The sequence below is a fragment of the Drosophila kikkawai genome, chromosome 2L (assembly GCF_030179895.1).
Source record: "Drosophila kikkawai strain 14028-0561.14 chromosome 2L, DkikHiC1v2, whole genome shotgun sequence".
In the NCBI taxonomy this organism is placed as follows: Eukaryota; Metazoa; Arthropoda; class Insecta; order Diptera; family Drosophilidae; genus Drosophila; species Drosophila kikkawai.
In genome coordinates, this window is record NC_091728.1 from 28,748,566 (window position 1) to 28,765,576 (window position 17,011).

General features: G+C 40.6%; 7 protein-coding genes and 1 pseudogene across 7 annotated transcripts; 3 read left to right on the forward strand and 5 right to left on the reverse strand.

The window, feature by feature from the left end:
- Nucleotides 1–1,418: 1,418 nt before the first annotated feature.
- Nucleotides 1,419–1,856, reverse strand: LOC121502035 (histone H3-like). Its single transcript, XM_041774650.2, has one exon. The coding sequence runs from the start codon at nt 1,854–1,856 to the stop codon at nt 1,446–1,448; it is 411 nt and encodes a 136-aa protein (XP_041630584.1). The 3' UTR covers nt 1,419–1,445.
- A 289-nt stretch (nt 1,857–2,145) lies between these two features.
- LOC121502036 (histone H4) lies at nt 2,146–2,457 on the forward strand. Its single transcript, XM_041774651.2, has one exon. The coding sequence runs from the start codon at nt 2,146–2,148 to the stop codon at nt 2,455–2,457; it is 312 nt and encodes a 103-aa protein (XP_041630585.2).
- Nucleotides 2,458–8,075: 5,618 nt separating this feature from the next.
- Nucleotides 8,076–8,450, reverse strand: LOC138928527 (histone H2A). Its single transcript, XM_070285722.1, has one exon. It carries the CDS (start codon nt 8,448–8,450, stop codon nt 8,076–8,078), a length of 375 nt encoding a protein of 124 aa, XP_070141823.1.
- A 200-nt stretch (nt 8,451–8,650) lies between these two features.
- Nucleotides 8,651–9,086, forward strand: LOC138929635 (histone H2B). Its single transcript, XM_070289042.1, has one exon. The coding sequence runs from the start codon at nt 8,675–8,677 to the stop codon at nt 9,044–9,046; it is 372 nt and encodes a 123-aa protein (XP_070145143.1). The 5' UTR covers nt 8,651–8,674; the 3' UTR covers nt 9,047–9,086.
- Nucleotides 9,087–9,586: 500 nt separating this feature from the next.
- LOC121502569 (histone H1-like) lies at nt 9,587–10,376 on the reverse strand. Its single transcript, XM_070289048.1, has one exon. It carries the CDS (start codon nt 10,334–10,336, stop codon nt 9,587–9,589), a length of 750 nt encoding a protein of 249 aa, XP_070145149.1. The 5' UTR covers nt 10,337–10,376.
- A 1,762-nt stretch (nt 10,377–12,138) lies between these two features.
- Nucleotides 12,139–12,614, reverse strand: LOC138927905 (histone H3). Its single transcript, XM_070283299.1, has one exon. It carries the CDS (start codon nt 12,574–12,576, stop codon nt 12,166–12,168), a length of 411 nt encoding a protein of 136 aa, XP_070139400.1. The 5' UTR covers nt 12,577–12,614; the 3' UTR covers nt 12,139–12,165.
- Nucleotides 12,615–12,866: 252 nt separating this feature from the next.
- Nucleotides 12,867–13,178, forward strand: LOC138928529 (histone H4). The gene has a single exon (XM_070285725.1). It carries the CDS (start codon nt 12,867–12,869, stop codon nt 13,176–13,178), a length of 312 nt encoding a protein of 103 aa, XP_070141826.1.
- Nucleotides 13,179–15,328: 2,150 nt separating this feature from the next.
- LOC121502700 (histone H1-like) lies at nt 15,329–16,155 on the reverse strand (annotated as a pseudogene).
- Between the last annotated feature and the right edge of the window lie 856 nt (nt 16,156–17,011).

Sequence of the window (17,011 nt, forward strand, 5' to 3'; positions counted from 1 at the left end):
AATATTATGAATATTTTTTAGAAAGAGTGAAATTTGAACCTTTTACTTGCGGGAACACTCAAAATATTTTCGTTTTAAACAAATTATGGTATTTTTTGACCACTTTCAAATTGGCCCTTTCATACATAAATTGTCGGCTTTCTTGGTACTTTCGGGTATGGTTTTGGCTACCTAAAAAATATTAATATTTTAAAATATATTAGTTTTTGTCAATTTTGTAAAATAAATAGGACACATGTTTTAGTTAATAAAAGTTTAAACTGAATTTATGCATTTGTTTCTTGGAAATGGCCTATTATGTTCCCCATACAACGTTCATATTCGAGTTTTCTTGAGCACAGTACCCAAGGAGACGGGAAATTAAATCTTTTAAGCATTTAATTTGATGGATTTTTAGTTTATAAGTGTAATATTAATATCTTAAGAAAAATAGAAAAAACAAATTGATTTGTTTTTTATTACTTAAATAAAATGTTCAAATCAAGCAGTTTGAATACATTTATTTCGAACTTAATAACTTAAGTAAATATTTTATTTATTTATTTATTTATTATGAAATTAACGCGTAATTCAAATTGCGCGAAATTTTAGTTTAGCTATACCAACTTCAGGCCTTAAGGGGGGATATACATGTAAACGGTCAAAATGTAGACATTTTTCGTGAATTTTTTAATGTAGGAAATAATTTCCTAAGGAAAAATGCCATTTTCAGGTAATCAGATTTCACTTCCCACCCTCTTAAAAAATAGTAATATTCATTTGTATTACCCGCATTTAGGTTCAAATAGAAGATAATTTCATGCTAATCATAATAATTTTTGATTCACTCCGATATGTTACATAGTTTTTTGTGAATCGTGCCCATAGCATAGGTAAAAATGCAAAAATTTTAAGCAGAGAAAAATACGTTTAACACTTATATACCTTGCGTATATAGTTGATTTGAGGCACTTGGAGTTGGAATTCGATAATGAAACTTACACAGTATATTCTTTAAGTAACAAACTATTTTTTAAACCAAAAAAAATTTTGGTTTACATGTATATCCCCCCTTAAGCTAATTAAAGTAAATATACTGGATTGTGTTTGATTAAAACCACATCAATTTGATCAAACACGGTACAATTTGGTTTTTTAATATACCTTTTTAATCTTTTAAAAATTCCCTGAAATAAAATAATATAAATGTCCCTACATTCCGTAGATACCAATAGAGTATCGCACTATCTAAATAATTGTAAATATTTGTATTTATATATTTTAAGATCGATCTCTGACTATAAGATATTTAACCATAAAAACGCAAAACCGGGAATGTTTTATTTGTAGTATGTAAATTATATATGAAAATGTATAATCTCTATTATAAATATGTTTGTGGTCCTGAAAAGGACCGATTTGTACAAAATGTATTGACGCTATTTGCTAGTCGAAGCAATCTCAACTTAAGCACGCTCGCCACGGATACGACGGGCCAGCTGGATGTCCTTGGGCATGATTGTGACTCGCTTGGCGTGGATGGCACACAAGTTGGTATCTTCAAAGAGACCAACCAGGTAGGCTTCGCTAGTTTCCTGCAGAGCCATCACGGCCGAGCTCTGGAAGCGCAGGTCAGTCTTGAAGTCCTGAGCGATTTCACGCACCAAGCGCTGGAAAGGCAGCTTGCGGATCAGCAGCTCGGTACTCTTCTGGTAGCGACGGATCTCACGCAGAGCCACAGTTCCGGGGCGATAGCGATGGGGCTTCTTCACACCACCGGTGGCTGGGGCACTCTTGCGAGCGGCCTTGGTTGCCAGTTGTTTGCGTGGCGCCTTGCCACCAGTCGATTTGCGAGCGGTCTGCTTGGTACGGGCCATTTTAGATGCTTCTTATTTTCACTGTCTGTTCACTGTTTACTTCACGAGTCTGAAAACACAATAAACGAGCTGCGCATTGCCTACCCTCTTATATAGCAAAACGTGGAGGGTGGAAAAGAGAGAGCTAGTCGAAGCACATGCCTTTCGTTTGTCGAGCACAGAGCGAGAAGGCCATAGCGTTCGGGCTCGCTCGTGCAGAGCAGAGTTTAGGTATAAATAGGAGCGGCCGACGCGGCTTCTACATTAGTTCAGTGGTGACTTTCGAAGTGTAAAAATAAAATAGTGAAAAATGACTGGTCGCGGTAAAGGAGGCAAAGGTTTGGGAAAAGGTGGCGCCAAGCGTCATCGCAAAGTGCTGCGTGATAACATCCAGGGTATCACAAAGCCAGCCATCCGTCGTCTGGCTCGGCGTGGCGGCGTGAAGCGCATTTCGGGACTCATTTACGAGGAAACCCGTGGTGTTCTGAAGGTGTTTTTGGAGAACGTGATCCGTGATGCCGTCACCTACACTGAACACGCCAAGAGGAAGACCGTCACAGCCATGGACGTCGTCTACGCCCTGAAGAGACAAGGCCGCACCCTGTACGGTTTCGGCGGTTAAAAAATCAGTACAGTCTGTACTTCTCAACAATCGGTCCTTTTCAGGACCACCACTTAATTTCATAAAAGAGAAAAATTATCAAGTTATATTTCGCATATATCTTAACATTGAATATTCTAGCCCAAGAATGGAAATATCTTTATTTGAATTGGTCGGGGTTTCCGTAGGAAGACAATCACATCTTTTTTTTTTTTTTTTTTTTTAGGCTTTGCTTTTATTTATTGAATCTTCTCATTTATGAGACTAACAATAAGTGTATCAAATCTTACAATACTACCTAACTAGCAGTCATGAGACTGGTACAGAGTAAATGGCCCTGAGTAATTATGGCTGGGTTGGATGGTCGTTACGTAGTAGGCGGCTTCTTCTGGAAACTTTTATCAAGTCCCTTGCTAAAGGATTTGGATGGGTGGAGAGTTTTTCCTTGTAGGACGCTTTTTGTTTTTCTATTTCGTTCTTGACTGCAGGAATGCCGAGATCCCTGTGGATGTTTTCGTTGCGAATATACCATGGTGCCCCAGTGATAGTTCTCAGGATTTTTGATTGGGCGCGCTGTATGATGTCTAGATTGGTACTGCACGCGTTCCCCCAGAGCTGGGAGCCATACGTCCATATTGGCTTTAGTGTGGAGTTGTAGAGCAGGACCTTGTAGTCCAGACACAGGGGCGATCGGGAGTTTATGAGCCAGTGGAGGCAGCTGGCTTTTAGTTTTAGATGAAGTTTCTTGCATTCAATATGTCTTCGCCATGTTAGGCGTCTGTCCAGGTGGACGCCCAGGTACGTTACCACGTTGACTTCGGGGATCAGTGTGCTGTTCAGGTAGAGCGGGGGGCATGTTTGTCTGTTGAGGGTGAACGTTATGTGCTTACACTTTTGTTCATTTATTTTAATACGCCAATCAGATAGCCACTTCTCGACTACCTTGAGGTGGTTGGCGAGCTGGGCTGTTGCACGGACTGGGCATCTGGAACGGCTGAGGATCGCAGTGTCATCAGCGAAAGTGGATAATGTTAGCTGGTCGCTTGTGGGGATATCCGCTGTGTATAGAACAAATAGGGTAGGCCCAAGTGCACTTCCTTGTGGGACTCCAGCTTCGATTGAATAGGTGCCGGATGTTGTTGCGTTGCACCTCACTGCGAAGACTCTGTTGTAGAGATACGACTCAAGTAATTTGTGTGTGTATACCGGCAAGAGTGTTTTTATTTTGTGCATGAGGCCGTTGAGCCAGACTCGGTCGAATGCTTGAGAAACGTCGAGAAATATCGCGCTGCAATATTCTCGATGCTCGAAGGCTGTGCGAATTTCTGATGTTATTCTGTTAACTTGCTCGATAGTTCCATGTTTTTCTCTGAAGCCAAATTGATGAGCTGGGATAATGTTGTGAGCTCCCAGATAAGGGATTATGCGTTTTAGTAGGCATTTTTCAAATAATTTGGACAAGCATGATAGTAGACTTATTGGTCGGTAAGATGACGGAATCGTGTGGTCTTTTCCGGGCTTCGGTATCATTATAATTATAGATTTTTTCCATTTTGTTGGGTAATGGCCGAGACTTATGATCCCATTGAAGATTTTACAGATGACCTCAATAGCACAATTCGGAAGTTCAATTATCATTTTTTGAGTTATTAGGTCAACGCCGGGAGCCTTTTTCGGCTTCAGTTCCCTGATGACCTTCGTTATCTCGTTCGGACGAAATGATGCTGGAGTAGATTCCGTTTCAGTGTGGATTTGCGGTAGATCAAATGGATTTGCAGCAGGGTTCGGCTGGAAAACGCCCTGGAGATGTGAGGCAAAAGTTTCGGCTCTGTCTTTGTCGCTGCGGGCCCAGCAACCAGATGACATTCTTATCGGGGTGATGGTTTCAGCCGGTGAGCTCTCCATAAGGGATGCTTTGTGCTGGTTGGCTTAGTTTGCGTGTGGCTTCATTTAGACGTTGCTTTGTGCATGGCGATCTATTGGTTTGCCACGCCCGTCGCAGACGCCTCTTTTCTTGGATAAGCTGTTCAATTTGCTGGTTCGTTTTGAGTTTGATTTTTTGCACATCCGTCTGTTGTGGTGTTGAGATTCTGGCTGCAGTCACAAGTACCTCTTCCAGTGCGGAGGTGGAGGAGTCGATGTCGGTTTCAGTATTGAGCTGGGGGGCTTGCGCAATGTGGGAACTCACATACTTTTTGTATTTCATCCAATTGGTTCTGTGCGACGTCAGCCTATAGGGGCGATCCGTAGTTTCAGGGCTTTGAAGGAGGGTTATCAACAGCGGCGAGTGATCTGAAGAAAGGTCTGGAAGGGCCTTGGCGTTTATTAAATTTCGTGGGATGTTTTTTGTCACCGCGAAATCAATTAGGTCGGGTATCTTTCTGGGGTCTGCTGGCCAATATGTGGGGCTACCAGGGGAAACGTAGTCCAGCTTATTTCTCACATTGATGAGAGCGTTGTACAGTTGTCTTCCCTTGGGGGTCACGAGGCGGGATCCCCAATGCATATGCTTGGCGTTGTAATCTCCTGCAGCTATAAATCGATCTCCAAGTGAGTTGTAAAAATCCATGAATTGACCTTCAGAGATTGCAAAGCGAGGTGGGCAGTAGACAGCAGCAATGCAAAGGTTGCCGTTGCCTGACTGCACTTTTATGGACGTAGCTTGCAGGTAATTTGTTGCAAACCTTTGGTGGAAGTGGTGTTTGATGCGTTCTCTGATAAGGATGCCGGTCCCGCCGTGGGCTTTACCATCTGGATGATCTGTGCGGTAGAAGGTATAACCTCTTATATGAAAGTTGTATCTGCTTGTGAGGTGCGTTTCAACCAGTAGCATGGCGTCGATGTGGTTTTCGTTTAGAAATTGTGTTAGTTCAAGTTTATGCCGTGGGACGCCATTGGCATTCCACGTGGATATACGTAGATTGGACATTGATTATTTTGACTGTTGTGCTACGAGCAGCTGTATCACCATATTCTGATTCTGGACGAGCGTTTGCATGGTCGTTTTCATAAATGACATGAGTTCCATCATGCTTTGTTGCATGGTCACCATCATGGATTCCATGTTGTTTCGTGGCTGCTCTGGGGCCTGCTGAGCATTTACTGAGTTTGAGGGGAGTGGATTTTGCATACCTGTCCGTAGAGCTTCGGCGTAGGAGATGCCCGTGGGGGCATTTAGCGGACCAAAAGAAGATCTGGCTGCTTTGGCAAAAAATACATCTGGAGTAGTTTTTGAATTAAAATACACATTTTGTGTATTTTGTTGGCGTGTAGCTGTCGCCCTTCGCATGCGACTCTTCAGCTCCTTGTAGACCTCACAGCCTCTGTAGTTAGCTGTATGGTTTCCTCCGCAGTTTCCACATTTTTTCGTGTTGGGGTCTTCTTTGTTCGCAGGGCAGTGTGCGGAGTTGTGGAAGTCTCCACAGACTACGCAGACTGACCGAAGGGTGCAGTATGTCCTTGTATGACCATACTCCTGGCAATTTGTGCATTGCACAGGACCGTTGCGTTTGTGAGGTTCTTCCACGGTGATTCTTCGATGCAGTAGGAACTGCAACTTGTAGATCGGGTGAACTTCATTCTTCTTTAGGGCTTTACTGTCTGGCTCAAGTTCGACTTTGAAAAGAGGTTGCGGCTTTTTGTTTTTGTTGATAATGTTGCTAACATTCTTGGCAAAGAAACCCTTGCCTTTCAGGGCTTCTAGTATTTCGGAGGGGGCGACATCTGGTTCAATTCCTTTCAGCACTACTTGCAGTCCCTTGCTGCTTTTTAGTTGGTAGGTGTAAAAGCTCTTTTTTGCTTCCTGCAGGTAATTAGACACAGCTCGAAAGTGTTCTTCTGTTTTGGTTTGAACTTTGGTTTCGCAGATGTTCCCTTTAATAATTGGAACAACATGAAAGTTTCCGTCCCCGACCACCGCAACAATTTTGTTGACCAGGGCGTTTGAACTTTTCTCCCTTATATATATAGGTGGGGGCTTTGGCTGTTTTTGAGTCTCCTGCTCCAGCTCTGCTTCATTATTCTCACCAGCTGCTAGCGGAGAAAATTTGTTGGTGTTGTTTGGGTCGTAGCTTTTGGTGACACAGTTGATCTTAGGCTTGTTACCAACCGTGTTATGGGGGCTAAGCTTACGCTTAATTTGGATGTAGCGATCCATGCCAGTCTGTATGGCCGGAACCGCTTGTTGCTTATCGGAGCTCACGGATTTTGTTACCATTGTATTTTGCGCTGCGGCCGTTGGCACCGATTTCGCAATATTGGTATTTGGTTTAGTTGTTGCTGTTGCTTTTGATGCGTTTGCAGAAATTGCAGCTCTGCTTGTTGTTGGTGCGTCTTCCATCGAAGCCGCTGGTGGTGGGGTTTGGCATTGGGAGCTCCAAGATGTAGGAGCTGGAATAAGTAGGGCGGGAGAGCAAGAGCGCGCTCTCGTGCCGTCGGCGGTCAGTAGAGCCGGGTTGGGCTTGGTAGACGTTTTTTCTGCTTCGATATCGCGAGTTGAGAAATAAGAGAAAACACCGTTTCTTTGGTTTACAGAGGTTCTACGCTCATTCTTTTGATCGCCGCTCATTATTTTGAGCTTGTTACGCGTGGCACCATATAAATGAACTTTGCAGCTCAAAAACACGTCTCACGCACTAGTGTCCGTATGTCATACGCACTGTAGGGCTTGGCCTAGCTGACAGTACGTAGTTTAGAGTTCCGAATTTACTTTTTCACCATGAAAAAACACTTCGAGAATAAACCCCGCGTAGCGGTCGTCCGTAAGCACGTCTGCACTCGATGAAGGTCGAATGCGAATTAAATCACATCTTTAGGTAGCGTAAACTGTCTTGCAATGACAATGTTCATTGTCCATGTCCTGGAATTTCTCTGACGACTGTACTATTGGTTTCTGCATAGCGATAACCAAAAATATATATAAATATTATATGTATATTTTATATATACAAAATTTATTTATTATATAATTATTAATATTGTTTAAACTTAGCTAGGCATATTTAAAATGTAAGTTTCTTTTAAAATAGTTTGGTCGTCCTGAAAAGGACGTTTGGGTTTGAGTTTGTTTTTATGTACAAGGTTGCTGGCACGCTTTTTGAACGCTTAAGCCTTCTCGGTCTTGTTTCGTTACTGGAATTTCTCTGGCGACTGTACTATTGGTTTCTGCATAGCGATAACCAAAAATATAAATATTATATGTATATTTTATATATATAAATTTATTTATTATATAATTATTAATATTGTTTAAACTTAGCTAGGCATATTTGAAAATGTAAGTTTCTTTTAAAATAGTTTGGTCGTCCTGAAAAGGACGTTTGGGTTTGAGTTTGTTTTTATGTACAAGGTTGCTGGCACGCTTTTTGAACGCTTAAGCCTTCTCGGTCTTGTTTCGTTACTGGAATTTCTCTGGCGACTGTACTATTGGTTTCTGCATAGCGATAACCAAAAATATAAATATTATATGTATATTTTATATATACAAATTTATTTATTATATAATTATTAATATTGTTTAAACTTAGCTAGGCATATTTGAAAATGTAAGTTTCTTTTAAAATAGTTTGGTCGTCCTGAAAAGGACGTTTGGGTTTGAGTTTGTTTTTATGTACAAGGTTTCTGGCACGCTTTTTGAACGCTTAAGCCTTCTTCTCGGTCTTCTTGGGCAACAGAACAGCCTGGATGTTGGGCAACACACCTCCCTGGGCAATGGTGACGCCGGAGAGCAGCTTGTTCAACTCTTCGTCGTTGCGGATGGCCAGCTGCAGATGACGCGGGATGATCCTCGTCTTCTTGTTGTCACGAGCAGCATTGCCAGCCAACTCGAGAACCTCAGCGGCCAGATATTCCATCACGGCAGCAAGGTAAACTGGAGCGCCGGCACCGACGCGCTCGGCGTAGTTGCCCTTGCGGAGCAGACGATGGATACGGCCGACAGGGAACTGAAGTCCGGCACGGTTGGACCGGGACTTTGCCTTTCCCTTAACTTTGCCACCTTTTCCACGACCAGACATTTTCTCTTATTTCACTTTATTCACTGCACACACACGAAGAACGAATGTTGCCGGCTGCCCAGCTTGTCACGAATTTATACTTTTAGTTCTGCCTGTGCGTTCAGTTAGGGGTGGGTCGCCTTAGACCTGAAAACATTGCTTGAAAAAAAGTATAAGAGCGAACACCCAAGCCCGACTGCTATGAAAAGTGAGTTAATCGCAAAGTGAAGTGAAGTGAAAAAATAATGCCGCCTAAAACCAGTGGAAAGGCAGCCAAGAAGGCTGGCAAGGCCCAGAAGAACATCACTAAGAACGACAAGAAGAAGAAGCGGAAGAGGAAGGAGAGCTATGCTATCTACATCTACAAGGTCCTGAAGCAGGTCCATCCCGACACTGGCATTTCCTCGAAGGCGATGAGCATCATGAACAGCTTTGTGAATGACATCTTCGAGCGCATTGCTGCCGAGGCTTCTCGTCTGGCGCACTACAACAAGCGCTCGACCATCACCAGTCGGGAAATCCAAACTGCTGTTCGTCTGCTCCTGCCCGGAGAGTTGGCAAAGCACGCCGTCAGTGAGGGAACCAAGGCTGTCACCAAGTACACCAGCTCCAAGTAAATTTCCCCGCGGATGCGGAGAAGCATTAAAAAGGCCCTTTTCAGGGCCACAAAAAGTTTTACCAAAGAATCTGAATTTTCAAAAGCCTAATTTTTCTTTAAATATATAAAGCTTCCATTTTAAAACCAAAAGCTGTCCTGTAAAATATAAAATCTATTTCGAATTAAAATTTTCCTGGAATAGTACAATTTAAATGTGACCCCTTTAAAAAATTTGGAAAAAAAAAGTAATTCTACCAAAAAATCGACTTAGATCGATATGCTGACCAAAAATTAATATGGTTTATAGGGTCGGACATGACTCTTGACTGCGATACGCTATTTTCCTCCGAAAATTAATTTATTAGTATTATTATTTATTATCAAATATATAAATACTTCTGGGTTTTAAAGGAAGCGGGAACACTATTTGTAATTTTAAAAAATTGATAATTTAGCTCTCTTTTAAAAAAGTTTTGTAGCCCTGAAAAGGGCTTGTTTAAATCAATTTCAAATTTCAGATTTCGAAATCTAAAATTGCGATAATTAAGATTATCTTAATTTACTTCTTCGACGCCGTGGTCTTGGCTTTCGGCTTCTTAGCGGTAGCCGGAGCAGTTGCTTTCTTCACTGCCTTCTTAGGCTTGGCGGACGCTGCTGCCTTGGCCTTCGGTGCCTTGGCTGCCTTTGGCTTCGCGGCGGCCGGCTTAGCCTTTGCTGCTGCTGGCTTTGCCTTTACGACTCCAGTTTTCTTGGCATCCTTGGCCTTTGCCTTCTCAGTTTTCTTCTTCTCGGCAGTCTTCTTGGTGGCAACGGCCTTCTTAGCCTTGGGTTTCTTGTCAGCAGCTCCGGCGGCTTTCTTTGCGGTGGCTCCGGCTTTCTTGGTGACTACCTTCTTGCTTTTGACTTTTTTCTCAGCAGCCGCAACCTTTGGCTTGGGCTCCTTTTTGGCAGAGGCCGACAGTTTGAAGGAACCAGACGCACCCTTTCCCTTTGTTTGGATCAGCTTTCCATTAGCCACTGCGGACTTCAAGTACTTCTTGATGAATGGAGCCAGTTTCTGGGCGTCGCATTTGTAGGTGGCAGTGATATATTTCTTGATTGCCAGAAGCGATGAGCCACCACGCTCCTTCAAGTTCTTGATGGAAGCATCCACCATTTGTTGAGTTGGCGGATGTGATGGTGGAACTGCTGCCTTCTTGGCCTTGGTAGCTCCTGAACCAGATGCCTTTTTGGCGGCCACCTTCTTCTCAACTGGCGCTGGTGGGGCAGCCACTGGGGACGCGGATGTTGCCACTGCAGAGTCGGACATTTTTGCTTCACTAATTATTTTCGAAAGCTAACGAAAAACACTTTTGTTTGTATAGAAATGGCGCGAGCGGTCTAGACCCGACGTCCCTCGTTGATATGAGAATCGAGGAGGAGAGCAGTATAACTATGTGTTTGGCAGCGCTCATTTACGTTGCCTATGTTTGATCGATGTGCAGTTTTAATTTTCTTCTTTTCTCAATGTTATATTTTTAAATGGTAGAATGTTTTAATTATTTTAAGCACTTAAATGTTTCATAAAACATGTTTAGTTATTTTAATGTGAAATTATTGTTTGGATCATTTTGTAAAAGTGTCTGAAGTTCAAGATTTGCATTTTTGACCAAAGCATTTCGTGAAAAATCATCTGTTAAAATATTAAAATTTATGAATATTATGAATATTTTTTAGAAAGAGTGAAATTTGAACCTTTTACTTGCGGGAACACTCAAAATATTTTCGTTTTAAACAAATTATGGTATTTTTTGACCACTTTCAAATTGGCCCTTTCATACATAAATTGTCGGCTTTCTTGGTACTTTCGGGTATGGTTTTGGCTACCTAAAAAATATTAATATTTTAAAATATATTAGTTTTTGTCAATTTTGTAAAATAAATAGGACACATGTTTTAGTTAATAAAAGTTTAAACTGAATTTATGCATTTGTTTCTTGGAAATGGCCTATTATGTTCCCCATACAACGTTCATATTCGAGTTTTCTTGAGCACAGTACCCAAGGAGACGGGAAATTAAATCTTTTAAGCATTTAATTTGATGGATTTTTAGTTTATAAGTGTAATATTAATATCTTAAGAAAAATAGAAAAAACAAATTGATTTGTTTTTTATTACTTAAATAAAATGTTCAAATCAAGCAGTTTGAATACATTTATTTCGAACTTAATAACTTAAGTAAATATTTTATTTATTTATTTATTTATTATGAAATTAACGCGTAATTCAAATTGCGCGAAATTTTAGTTTAGCTATACCAACTTCAGGCCTTAAGGGGGATATACATGTAAACGGTCAAAATGTAGACATTTTTCGTGAATTTTGTAATGTAGGAAATAATTTCCTAAGAAAAAATGCCATTTTCAGGTAATCAGATTTCACTTCCCACCCTCTTAAAAAATAGTAATATTCATTTGTATTACCCGCATTTAGGTTCAAATAGAAGATAATTTCATGCTGATCATAATAATTTTTGATTCACTCCGATATGTTACATAGTTTTTTGTGAATCGTGCCCATAGCATAGGTAAAAATGCAAAAATTTTAAGCAGAGAAAAATACGTTTAACACTTATATACCTTGCGTATATAGTTGATTTGAGGCACTTGGAGTTGGAATTCGATAATGAAACTTACACAGTATATTCTTTAAGTAACAAACTATTTTTTAAACCAAAAAAAATTTGGTTTACATGTATATCCCCCCTTAAGCTAATTAAAGTAAATATACTGGATTGTGTTTGATTAAAACCACATCAATTTGATCAAACACGGTACAATTTGGTTTTTTAATATACCTTTTTAATCTTTTAAAAATTCCCTGAATTAAAATAATATAAATGTCCCTACATTCCGTAGATACCAATAGAGTATCGCACTATCTAAATAATTGTAAATATTTGTATTTATATATTTTAAGATCGATCTCTGACTATAAGATATTTAACCATAAAAACGCAAAACCGGGAATGTTTTATTTGTAGTATGTAAATTATATATGAAAATGTATAATCTCTATTATAAATATGTTTGTGGTCCTGAAAAGGACCGATTTGTACAAAATGTATTGACGCTATTTGCTAGTCGAAGCAATCTCAACTTAAGCACGCTCGCCACGGATACGACGGGCCAGCTGGATGTCCTTGGGCATGATTGTGACTCGCTTGGCGTGGATGGCACACAAGTTGGTATCTTCAAAGAGACCAACCAGGTAGGCTTCGCTAGCTTCCTGCAGAGCCATCACGGCCGAGCTCTGGAAGCGCAGGTCAGTCTTGAAGTCCTGAGCGATTTCACGCACCAAGCGCTGGAAAGGCAGCTTGCGGATCAGCAGCTCGGTACTCTTCTGGTAGCGACGGATCTCACGCAGAGCCACAGTTCCGGGGCGATAGCGATGGGGCTTCTTCACACCACCGGTGGCTGGGGCACTCTTGCGAGCGGCCTTGGTTGCCAGTTGTTTGCGTGGCGCCTTGCCACCAGTCGATTTGCGAGCGGTCTGCTTGGTACGGGCCATTTTATATTCTTCTTATTTTCACTGTCTGTCCACTGTTTACTTCACGAGTCTGAAAACACAATAAACGAGCTGCGCATTGCCTACCCTCTTATATAGCAAAACGTGGAGGGTGGAAAAGAGAGAGCTAGTCGAAGCACATGCCATTTCGTTTGTCGAGCACAGAGCGAGAAGGCCATAGCGTTCGGGCTCGCTCGTGCAGAGCAGAGTTTAGGTATAAATAGGAGCGGCCGACGCGGCTTCTACATTAGTTCAGTGGTGACTTTCGAAGTGTAAAAATAAAATAGTGAAAAATGACTGGTCGCGGTAAAGGAGGCAAAGGCTTGGGAAAAGGTGGCGCCAAGCGTCATCGCAAAGTGCTGCGTGATAACATCCAGGGTATCACAAAGCCAGCCATCCGTCGTCTGGCTCGGCGTGGCGGCGTGAAGCGCATTTCGGGACTCATTTACGAGGAAACCCGTGGTGTTCTGAAGGTGTTTTTGGAGAACGTGATCCGTGATGCCGTCACCTACACTGAACACGCCAAGAGGAAGACCGTCACAGCCATGGACGTCGTCTACGCCCTGAAGAGACAAGGCCGCACCCTGTACGGTTTCGGCGGTTAAAAAATCAGTACAGTCTGTACTTCTCAACAATCGGTCCTTTTCAGGACCACCACTTAATTTCATAAAAGAGAAAAATTATCAAGTTATATTTCGCATATATCTTAACATTGAATATTCTAGCCCAAGAATGGAAATATCTTTATTTGAATTGGTCGGGGTTTCCGTAGGAAGACAATCACATCTTTAGGTAGCGTAAACTGTCTTGCAATGACAATGTTCATTGTCCATGTCCTGGAATTTCTCTGACGACTGTACTATTGGTTTCTGCATAGCGATAACCAAAAATATAAATATTATATGTATATTTTATATATACAAAATTTATTTATTATATAATTATTAATATTGTTTAAACTTAGCTAGGCATATTTGAAAATGTAAGTTTCTTTTAAAATAGTTTGGTCGTCCTGAAAAGGACGTTTGGGTTTGAGTTTGTTTTTATGTACAAGGTTGCTGGCACGCTTTTTGAACGCTTAAGCCTTCTCGGTCTTGTTTCGTTACTGGAATTTCTCTGGCGACTGTACTATTGGTTTCTGCATAGCGATAACCAAAAATATAAATATTATATGTATATTTTATATATATAAATTTATTTATTATATAATTATTAATATTGTTTAAACTTAGCTAGGCATATTTGAAAATGTAAGTTTCTTTTGAAATAGTTTGGTCGTCCTGAAAAGGACGTTTGGGTTTGAGTTTGTTTTTATGTACAAGGTTTCTGGCACGCTTTTTGAACGCTTAAGGGGGTCTTCTCATTGGGCAACTTTTTTTTTCGATTTTTTTTTTTTTGCATTTATTTATAGCTTGGGATGGTGTGTATATGTCCCCAAAAGGATTTTTAGAAATTCGAAATACTTTAGAAGATACAGCCTTTTTTGTGAAGCAAGTTCTTCGCAAAATGAGCTTTTTTCAAACTTCAAACGCGTTTAGCTCGAAACCACGTTTTTCGAACTGGCGGCCATGATATCTCCAGTTCAACTGAACCGATTTTCATGAAACAAAGTGGAGTCGACACAGAATTGTCACCATTCACGGGTGACGGAACAGATTTTTTTTTAAATTTTTTTTTCTATTTTTTTTTACACTAAACTACAAAAAAAAAGCCCGAAATCGAAATTTTTTTTTTGAATGGCCGCCATTTTGTTTAAAAAAATTTAAAAAAAAAATCTGTTCCGTCACCCGAAAATGACATCAATTCTGATTATAACCCCGTTTTTATTTTTCATTTCGGACGCTCTGGAGACCCTGAATCGTGGCCGCCAGGACGACACCTTTTTTTTCGACCACCAAGTTTGAAGTCTCATTACTCTTTGAACAACCCTCGTATCGAGGCAAGAACAACTTTTTTAGGTACTTTGAACATTTTTGAATTCAATAAATAAAAAAAGTTTCCAATTATTCTTTGCGTTTTAAAATAAGAATTTTTTTAAAAAGGGTCCAAAAACGGCTTTTGAATGAGAAGACCCCCTTAAGCCTTCTTCTCGGTCTTCTTGGGCCACAGAACAGCCTGGATGTTGGGCAACACACCTCCCTGGGCAATGGTGACGCCGGAGAGCAGCTTGTTCAACTCTTCGTCGTTGCGGATGGCCAAACTGCTGTTCGTCTGCTCCTGCCCGGAGAGTTGGCAAAGCACGCCGTCAGTGATGGAACCAAGGCTGTCACCAAGTACACCAGCTCCAAGTAAATTTCCCCGCGGATGCGGAGAAGCATTAAAAAGGCCCTTTTCAGGGCCACAAAAAGTTTTACCAAAGAATCTGAATTTTCAAAAGCCTAATTTTTCTTTAAATATATAAAGCTTCCATTTTAAAACCAAAAGCTGTCCTGTAAAATATAAAATCTATTTCGAATTAAAATTTTCCTGGAATAGTACAATTTAAATGTGACCCCTTTAAAAAATTTGGAAAAAAAAAGTAATTCTACCAAAAAATCGACTTAGATCGATATGCTGACCAAAAATTAATATGGTTTATAGGGTCGGACATGACTCTTGACTGCGATACGCTATTTTCCTCCGAAAATTAATTTATTAGTATTATTATTTATTATCAAATATATAAATACTTCTGGGTTTTAAAGGAAGCGGGAACACTATTTGTAATTTTAAAAAATTGATAATTTAGCTCTCTTTTAAAAAAGTTTTGTAGCCCTGAAAAGGGCTTGTTTAAATCAATTTCAAATTTCAGATTTCGAAATCTAAAATTGCCATAATTAAGATTATCTTAATTTACTTCTTCGACGCCGTGGTCTTGGCTTTCGGCTTCTTAGCGGTAGCCGGAGCAGTTGCTTTCTTCACTGCCTTCTTAGGCTTGGCGGACGCTGCTGCCTTGGCCTTCGGTGCCTTGGCTGCCTTTGGCTTCGCGGCGGCCGGCTTAGCCTTTGCTGCTGCTGGCTTTGCCTTTACGACTCCAGTTTTCTTGGCATCCTTGGCCTTTGCCTTCTCAGTTTTCTTCTTCTCGGCAGTCTTCTTGGTGGCAACGGCTTTCTTAGCCTTGGGTTTCTTGTCAGCAGCTCCGGCGGCTTTCTTTGCGGTGGCTCCGGCTTTCTTGGTGACTACCTTCTTGCTTTTGACTTTTTTCTCAGCAGCCGCAACCTTTGGCTTGGGCTCCTTTTTGGCAGAGGCCGACAGTTTGAAGGAACCAGACGCACCCTTTCCCTTTGTTTGGATCAGCTTTCCATTAGCCACTGCGGACTTCAAGTACTTCTTGATGAATGGAGCCAGTTTCTGGGCGTCTCATTTGTAGGTGGCAGTGATATATTTCTTGATTGCCAGAAGCGATGAGCCACCACGCTCCTTCAAGTTCTTGATGGAAGCATCCACCATTTGTTGAGTTGGCGGATGTGATGGTGGAACTGCTGCCTTCTTGGCCTTGGTAGCTCCTGAACCAGATGCCTTTTTGGCGGCCACCTTCTTCTCAACTGGCGCTGGTGGGGCAGCCACTGGGGACGCGGATGTTGCCACTGCAGAGTCGGACATTTTTGCTTCACTGATTATGTTCGAAAGCTAACGAAAAACACTTTTGTTTGTATAGAAATGGCGCGAGCGGTCTAGACCCGACGTCCCTCGTTGATATGAGAATCGAGGAGGAGAGCAGTATAACTATGTGTTTGGCAGCGCTCATTTACGTTGCCTATGTTTGATCGATGTGCAGTTTTATTTTCTTCTTTTCTCAATGTTATATTTTTAAATGGTAGAATGTTTTAATTATTTTAAGCACTTAAATGTTTCATAAAACATGTTTAGTTATTTTAATGTGAAATTATTGTTTGGATCATTTTGTAAAAGTGTCTGAAGTTCAAGATTTGCATTTTTGACCAAAGCATTTCGTGAAAAATCATCTGTTAAAATATTAAAATTTATGAATATTATGAATATTTTTTAGAAAGAGTGAAATTTGAACCTTTTACTTGCGGGAACACTCAAAATATTTTCGTTTTAAACAAATTATGGTATTTTTTGACCACTTTCAAATTGGCCCTTTCATACATAAATTGTCGGCTTTCTTGGTACTTTCGGGTATGGTTTTGGCTACCTAAAAAATATTAATATTTTCAAATATATTAGTTTTTGTCAATTTTGTAAAATAAATAGGACACATGTTTTAGTTAATAAAAGTTTAAACTGAATTTATGCATTTCCAAGAAACAAATGGCCTATTATGTTCCCCATACAACGTTTATATTCGAGTTTTCTTGAGCACAGTACCCAAGGAGACGGGAAATGAAATCTTTTAAGCATTTAATTTGATGGATTTTTAGTTTATAAGTGTAATATTAATATCTTAAGAAAAATAGAAAAAACAAATTGATTTGTTTTTTATTACTTAAATAAA